Genomic DNA, 8,913 nt, shown 5'->3' with positions numbered 1-8,913 from the left:
CCAATTCTCCCACGCATGTGGAAATGGTTTAACCACAATTTCCTACTTCCCACTCTTTCATTCCTCTGCAACCGTCACGCTTACTAAAGATCAATGTGTTTATTATTTTTGCAATATAACTAGGTTCATCAATCCACGATTGAAGGATCCATCAGAACTTAATCAAAATCATCGAATCTAAACTTATCTGAACTCAATAATTCACAAAACTTGCAGAAGTCTCCAATATATCCACAATACTTCAATACTCATTGATATCACACAATTCTCAGCTTCCTCCCTACAGATCGACCCTCATCCCTCTTTGTGACTGAATTGACTCTAGAATGGCCATTGTCTTGGTTTAGTTCGTAGTCCTAAAAATTGAACTCTCGAACTCAAAAGCACTCTCGTGTAGTGCATTTGTTAAAGGTTTAGACAATTTGCTCGATCGAGGAACCGCACAGTCCTCCAATTTTCCTCAACCAGCAAATCGTTTTAACTCATAAACGAATTGGAGACCGCAGTGAGAGATTAATCTTTCGGTTTCAATCCCAATTCATCAAAGATGGTCTATCTTAGGTCAGGCTCAGTCACAAATTCTAACCCTTTTTTTTTTAACTTAGGTCAGGCTCAGTCACAAATTCTAACCCTTTTGTTGCTTGCACTAGCAACAATGGTGGTACTCTAGTCGCTCCTCTCATTTCCAACAATAGTGTTGCTGATACTACCCCTCAAACTAACAATACCGATGGCCATGCTGAAACCAACATCGGTACCGAAAATAATCGTCTCTTCGTCCGAGCTCATGAAAAAATCAAAGAAGATCCACCTACCATAACTGATCTCATGAAGGTCAATAAGTTCTCGCCAAGAATCAGACAGTCATGGCTGCAACACACATGCTGATCTCTGTCGTCGTTACAGCATCACTGGAAAGAGGTACGCTTTTCTTCCGTGTCTCGTTAAATGACATAAATTCTTTAACGAAGCCACCCCATATTCGTATTGTTCAGAAGCCTTTAAATTGTATTCTGAATCAAAGAGGACATCTTCAGTGGAGGTACCTTAATCTCTGGTTTGAATATCATTTATAACATGCAATATGTATTTCACTCGCATTATCAAAATGTAAGCAATCTCACACTTCTTGGTAGTTGCAACGTAACCGTATCTCCGCCATATTTCAAGATACTAGCCAGCATATCCTGTGGAGACACTAAATCCACCAACTAGTTCATGATACTTGAGTGCATCGCTGAATGAAGGATCGAAAGCGACACCAGTATTAGGATATTCATGCAACACCATATGAGTATCCATCATAGGATCGATTTCTTCCATCTGTGGAACAACATCAACTTAAGCTTCAATCTCTTCAACAACTTCAGAAACAAAATATCCATGACTCTGAGGTGGAAAGATGGTTGCATCACCACTTTGGTTCACAAGAATGTTGATATCATTATTATTAGCCTCGTTATCCTCTATCTCGTCGTTTTGCACCTAATACAACAGTAATATGAATTAGAGCGCTTTAAGCGTCCAATTCAAATAGTGATCATAAAATTCAGTATGTAAGTGAATTAACATTATCAACAAAAATTAGTAAGCATCCAAGACACAAGCAAATAGTGTAAGGACCCAAAAAGGACGTTTTACAGCAAGCTCGTCTGAGGTGATGTTACACTGTCATGTAAAAGACGACGTTCTGGAAGAAATTGGCAAAGACTCTAAGGTTTAGTCATATGTCATTCTTTTTGTATTAATGTCCTATACAGCATATCCAAACATCACAGTAATTGGATGAACGAGCAAAAAGATGTGGCTGAGACATCGAACTACATGACACCTGAAAAATTTATGAAGACTTCCTGGAAGTTTACTATTTCGTCGATTTATACCCCTAAATGAGCTCAAAACTCAAAAATATTCTTTCAAAAACCTAGGAAATTTCCTGGGCATCAAAAGTTGGGGTAGATCACGAAAAGTTGATATCGGATGAAGATTCTACAGCGTTTTTACTAAAAGACAGAATTCTGAATTTTCTGGTGACATATTATGGCAAAAAATTTCATTCATTCATTCAATCACAAATCAGAAATTTCATGCATCTATGAAGAAAATACAAGAAGGATACTTACTTGAGTGGTCTCTAAACCAGCCGAGGAGTTAGGATTACTAGTGTCACCAATAAGATCATTATTACTTTCATTCGGTTCCGAGTCGTGGGAGCTCTCTTCCTCATCATCCTCCAAAGATGAGAGGATATCATTATTATCCTGCTTGTCCATGTAATCTCCTCCCGGACACATCAATAACAATCATTATTATTTTATCAAGAGGCATCATAACTGATTATGCAAAGAGATGCTTACCTCAACTTCTTCATCTTCAGCATCGACATCAGGTTCGTGACTGGATTGTCCAGTTGAAGTGAATCGAAGGCCATCAATATTTGATGGAGCAAAACCCTGAAACAAGGTAACAAAAATATTTGTTTCACGATCCTAATTATACGGATAAGAAGTCATCAAGGAAGAAGCATTAATGACTAACCACAAAGACAGATTGAGATTTCACAGTATTTGGTAACATCCTATAAATCTTTCTTCTAGTTTCCCCACCCTGGGGACTTTCCTCAATATCCATGGAGTTTACATCAATTCGAGGTCTCACCGCACGCCTTTTCTGTGACAAAGGTTGATGGAATGATTAAAATGTAATTATCATACTTTTACGAAAGCGACAAGAGGAATACTTACTTGTGAAAATCCTGGAAGTATCTTCCGTTTGTCACCAGGGATTGGACTCAATCTTGTATGAGCAGAAATCATCTTAGCAGTAGGATCTTCTTGTTCTGGTGAACAAACGACCATCACAAAATCATGGAGATGCTCGACTTGCTCATTCCAAAAATCTACGTAACCCGGAGTCACATATGTGGCCATGTCAGAACGAGGAAACAAGTAATCACGCCCACCCAAATGTGTGTGGTCTTAGCAAATGCTAAGTTGCTCAACTAATGGCTTACCAATTCGAACATTCGGACACATTGATCAAGACCCCTCTGTTGTGCGCCCTGTCGATATTATATTCTTCCACAAGAAAGTTTTCTTGCATCACATATACTAAATGACCGAGAGTACAACTCAGTATAAAAGATCTTTCACCACCACTAAAGTATGTATCATATTTTAAAATGATGTTCTCTTCAGCATTAAAAGTGATCAACTGATAAACAAAAGGAGGAATGGATACGCATGGGAGGAAATTAAATTCAGACTCATTGTCCAAAAAATCGATTAGACGTATTTTGGACCGAGGTTGCTTAGTGGACCATCACAAAATCCTGGAATTTTCTTCTTCATAAAAAGCATGACGAGCATCGATACCTGGCCCTTTCAAGACACTATGAGGGATAGGCGCATAATTGCTGAAGCATTCCCACAATAATGCTTGGAGAAACATTGAATTAACATATGATTCAATTTTCATAAAACCATTAGAGACGTTGGTGTCTACAACTAAGGACTCCAGGTTAGAATATAATGAACCCAGGAACAGATTGCCAATGGGAAGTTTCTCACCTTTAGCCATTTAGATATCGAAGGGAATCACAAATGGATTCAACAAATGCCCATTATCTTCAAACACATCTCTGGACAACCAAAAAGACAAGAAAGCATCAATGGTCAATGTGATATTTGCAAGCCTATTGGGATCCTTCTTTATTGGACACCAATAACTTAACCATTGAGCATAACAATTTCCATAGGTTTTGTTAATATCCTGCATCTTAGTTGGAAAGACTTCAGACATCGTAATTTCTTCTGTTGAGAGCCTTCCATGAAGATTACCTGTAACAGGAAGATGCAACAAGACTGCTACGTCCTTCAAGGTGATGGTGAACTCTTCCCATCTGCATATGAAAGTGTGAGTAGGAATACACCAGCGAGCGAGAAGATATATCATATCTATCACTTCATAATAAACGAACAAGTCTCCAGCCGCCCTGAAGGCCTCGGTTATTTGTGCACTGTCTAAAATGACTCGAACATGGTCGTGACCTAGCATATGCTTTGTCCATCCAGAGAATTCTGTTAGAGGCCTTCGAGAAAGCTTGAATTCTACGGGCGAAGCATAATATTGTCCTCCTTGCAGATAGAACCAAATTATTTCTTGAGGAGATACAAACTTTCTTTGAGTAATTTCTTTGGGATTTATGAGAAGGCGAAACATTTATGCCTTAGAACGGGCAGTACAATGGCATTAGAAGAAGATTTTGATAGTATGTCCTGTAAAATATTTTCCAGGTCTATACTGAACTACAAAGAAGTCATCATCCATATTCGGAGTATTCTTAATTAATGATCCTTCTTCGTCATCATCAATTGAAGTATTATCCCAGCTATCGTCTGACATCTCTGCAAAGTAGCTGTGACATCCACACAATACTTCTACTTTGATATATCATTCATACAAGATGAAAATTTCAGCGAAGCAATGGAATCGAAGCACAACAATTGAATGATAAAGGTGCTCACATCAACTAAAAACGATATGTGTATACAAAAACGGATCTCCTTTCAAACTATCGCTCGTACATGACATCATTGGAGCAAATCGAGAATTCCGGTAACATCTTTCATGACTAATTGCAATTACTTAATTCGTTTATAATTAGAAAAATCACCACCCAATGCTTATCGCGGAACATAACTGTCCCTCACTAAACAGAGGACTTAATGTTGATGGTGGATTTTTGACAAAGGCTAAAATTGTAAAATCATAATTTTGCATATTTCTGACCTAGATCCAGACGAGTATGTGAAATTCATATTTTAGAATTTATACATAAAGCTCGTGTCATGATAATATTTAACTGAGTGTGTATCCTCTCAGAGCATGCATAAATCTGCAATCATTAAAGCCTCTCAGATGACTTTTAATATTTTGCATATTCCATCGACAATACTAAACAATTACAGTATTCACTTCTGTATAGAGTCGAGAATAATTGGACGACTCCTAGATGGATTGACCACTAGTATAGAGCAATAACGTCTTCAGGATGTCTCAAGCGTTCCCCTGACTATGCAGAATAAGCATTCAAGACGAGTATGATGCTTCCACTACCTCATATCTCGATTCTCAAATAAATATAATGCTCCTAGACAGATTTCCTTCTAGTATATACCCATTAATTAATTAATTCTAGTGTAGTATTCATCAATTGAATTCCTAGAAAATATTAGACTTAATGTTGATGGTGGATTTTTCACAAAGGCTAAAATTGCAAAATCATAATTTTGCACATATCTGACCTGGATCCAGACGAGTATGTGAAATTCATATTTTAGAATTTATACATAAAAGCTCGTGTCATGATAATCTTTAACTGAGTGTGTATCCTCTCAGAGCATGCATAAATCTGCAATCATCAAAGCCTCTCATATGACTTTTAATATTTTTCATTCCATCGAAAATACAGAACAATTCCAGTATTCACTTCTGTATAGAGTCAAGAATAATTGGACGACTCCTAGATGGATTGACCACTAGTATAGAGCAATAACGTCTTCAGGATGTCTCAAGCATTCCCCTGACTATGCAGAATAAGCATTCAAGACGAGTATGATGCTTCCACTACCTCATATCTCGATTCTCAAATAAATATAATGCTCCTAGATAGATTTCCTGCTAGTATATACCCATTAATTAATTAATTCTAGTGTAGTATTCATCAATTGAATTCCTAGAAAAGATTATATTTTTACTACAATATTTCATTACTTCAAGTCACGGCTTTTCCCAGTAGAATTATATGGATTAGTAATAGATATTCACTTTTCGGGCATATGAGCCACCACCGAGTAAGCCCCGAGAAAATGGTGCGAGTGTACTCATCAATAATGCATGAACGAGCACCCAAAAATATGGACTAACGAGGAAATGTGAAGAGATAAGCAATGTTGGAAAATAATAATAAAAAAGAAAGAAAGAAGCGCCCTATGGGACCGGGCCCACCGGTCGACCATGACACTGCCGTGTCCAGTCCCACGCCTATCCAACTCCTTATTTTATTATTATCATTATTTCCCTCAACTCTTGACTCCCACATTGATGCAAACTCCTAATTCTAAAAAAAGCCTAATCCCACGACTATTAGGTCTTTTTTACCAATAATATTAAAATAACATTATTTTAATATTCTAAACATTGGTCGTGCGAGCAAAAACTCTAATTGCTCATTCAAACAAAAAAATTAAGAATTTCAGTCAAGATCAAACTCTTCTGAGAAACAAAATATTGCACAAGTGTCCATTAAAATACCTAAGATTTTCAAGAATGGATGCGCGAGGGACATGTTGGAAGGTGCACCACCATGACCAGACCTGGCCGGTTCCTTGGCCATCATGGCCGGCCGGTCCCATGCCTCTTCATTATTATTTTAATAATTATCCATATTTTTCATAGTTCTCCAATAATTCTCCATATTTTAGTGAATCATTTTTTATCGACATTTATCCACACGCTCGGACGTCCATCCACCACCGAAGGCCGGATCTCATGCCCATTGGTTGGTCGATATTCCTTGACCCACATTGGACAACTCTCCATCTTCAAGATTCTCCAAAATTAGGTTTTCGAATTTACGATAATTCGATAAACGTCGATAACTTTTATTTTGATCCAATAATCAATAATTTTAATTAATTTTAATGTTCGGTCCTGCTACCAACATTTCAGTTGCTCGACTGTCCGAGAGCAACATGACCTGGACGACCATCGATCATTCAATATTTAATACTCTAATTCCTATTGATAATTCATGACATATTAGATCAGGAATGAGCAATCTACATAACTCAGAATATCTGATTTCCTGTCAAATGCTCGACATATCAGAATAGGTCCATGATCGAGCAATCTCATCGGACGCTCTTCGATCCAAATTATCAGAACATTATTATTGCCTCAACTGGTAAAATATACATCACAATTCATCATACTCGACGTCTGTGCATTATTCTGTCCCAACATACACCTTATGCTCAATCCATGGGTCTCAGATCATACCATGTTTTTCATTGTGCTCGACTCATCAAGGCTAAGACTCATGGTCTATCCAAGTCAACAATTGACCAACTAGGTACATGTATGCCTTGCAGAATCCACATTCATGAGACATCAATCATGTCACATAGGGGATATTCACTAGTATTTTGGTTCGACAACCTACAGTATGTGCGTACATCCACGATGAGAAATTGAGTAAGCCGTGCTAGAAGTTGAAGGAGTTAGCAAAGTAGTGGATGGACAATCAACCAATTTTCTCACGCATGTGGAACTGGTTTAACCACGATTGCCCACTTCCCACTCTTTCACTCCTCTGCAACCGTCACACTTACTAGAAATTAGTGTGTTTACTACTTCTGCAATGTCAATACAGTCTAACCTCGATAAATGAATCCCCTTGGGACCAAGAAAAAATATTCGTTTAGCGGGGTTATTTATTTATCGATAAATAAATATTTTATTCATTTATCGATAAATGAATATTTATTCGTTTAGACAACATTTTCTTAATTAAGAAGCTAAATTGTATAAGAGAAGAAGTACAAATGTACCTAAAGGGTATTGGTCAAAATTCTTGCCCCCTAACACATTATCTAAAATTCACGTAATGCTGAGATTATTCGAGCATTCAAAGTTCATTATCGGCGTCGTTTTATTCTAGCATCCTGCAAAATTTTGAAGTTGACCCACAAAATCTTAAAATGATTAACATTCTGGATGCAATTAATTTTGCTACCATGGCTTGGAGATTTGATGTGATGACAAAAACAATTGCAAATTGTGTCCGTCATTGTAAGATTTGGTCTGAAGATATTGATGTTCCCGAATCAGAAAATGGACAATTACAAGAAGATATCCAAGGATTAACTGGAGTCATTTCTAATTTACGTTATAGAAATGTGATGGACGTCGAATATCTTTTAAACTATCCTAATGAGAATGATGCAGTTGTGGAATCTCCAACAAACGAAGAAATTATTGAGTCAGTAATGAATGATGAGAATGATCTTGAACCAGATGATAGTAGTGCCATACCAAATGTGTCATCTAAAGATTCCTTTCAAGCGATGGTTACTTTAAAAATTTACTTGCTACAACACGAGCAAAATATTCCAGAACTTGTGCAAGTATTGCATAAAATTAAGGATGCGGTGCATTTTTGTTTGGGTGGAAGAGAAAGACAATCAACCATAGATGATTTTTTTTGAGTTTATTTCTGCATGTATTTTTATGTAAAATTTATTGATTATGTATTTTGGTTTATTCTTATATGTATTTTTTATATGTAATTTAGTGATTATTAGTTTATATTTCCATAGGGCCTTTAAGAATTCAATTTTTTTTATTCATAAATGCATTAAGTGAGGTTATTAATTTATCACCTTGGACCAAGTCGGGACTGGAAAAAATTATTCATTTGGTGAGGTTATTCATTTGTCGAGCATTCGTTTATCGAGGTTGGACTGTAGGTTCACAAATCCACAATTGAAGGATCCATCAGAACTTAATCAGAATCATCCAATCTGAACTCAACAGTTCACAAAACTTGCAGAAATCTCCAACACATTCACAATCCTTCAATACTCATTGATCACACACAATTCTTAGGTTCCCTCCTATAGATCGACCCTCATGCCTCTTTGTGACCGAATTGACTCTGGAACGACCATTTTCTTGGTTTAGGTCGGAGTCCTACAAAATTGAAAGAGTACGCTTACATATGAACCAGTCCGCAGATGGCCAAGGTACGCGTACTCTTCAAGAACTCAGACCCTTGAGGTATGTGTACTGGGTACGCGTACCTCAATCCATTACCGAACTCAAAAATAAGGGATATGCGTAATGGGTACA

The 8,913-nt window shown here is 37.1% G+C and overlaps 1 protein-coding gene across 1 annotated transcript; it reads left to right on the top strand.

Annotated features, from left to right (window-relative positions):
- Positions 1-7,799: 7,799 nt before the first annotated feature.
- On the top strand, positions 7,800-8,270 carry LOC113312729. The gene has a single exon (XM_026561466.1). It carries the CDS (start codon positions 7,800-7,802, stop codon positions 8,268-8,270), a length of 471 nt encoding a protein of 156 aa, XP_026417251.1.
- The last annotated feature ends 643 nt before the right edge of the window (positions 8,271-8,913 follow it).

Source organism: Papaver somniferum, chromosome 9 (assembly GCF_003573695.1).
Source record: "Papaver somniferum cultivar HN1 chromosome 9, ASM357369v1, whole genome shotgun sequence".
Classification (NCBI taxonomy): Eukaryota; Viridiplantae; Streptophyta; class Magnoliopsida; order Ranunculales; family Papaveraceae; genus Papaver; species Papaver somniferum.
Note: the sequence above shows the minus strand (reverse complement) of the source record. Positions and strands in the feature narration are given on the sequence as shown.

Excerpts from the sequence above, each read along its gene's own strand:
- LOC113312729 (XM_026561466.1), top strand. The coding sequence starts at position 7,800 with ATGGCTTGGAGATTTGATGTGATGACAAAAACAATTGCAAATTGTGTC.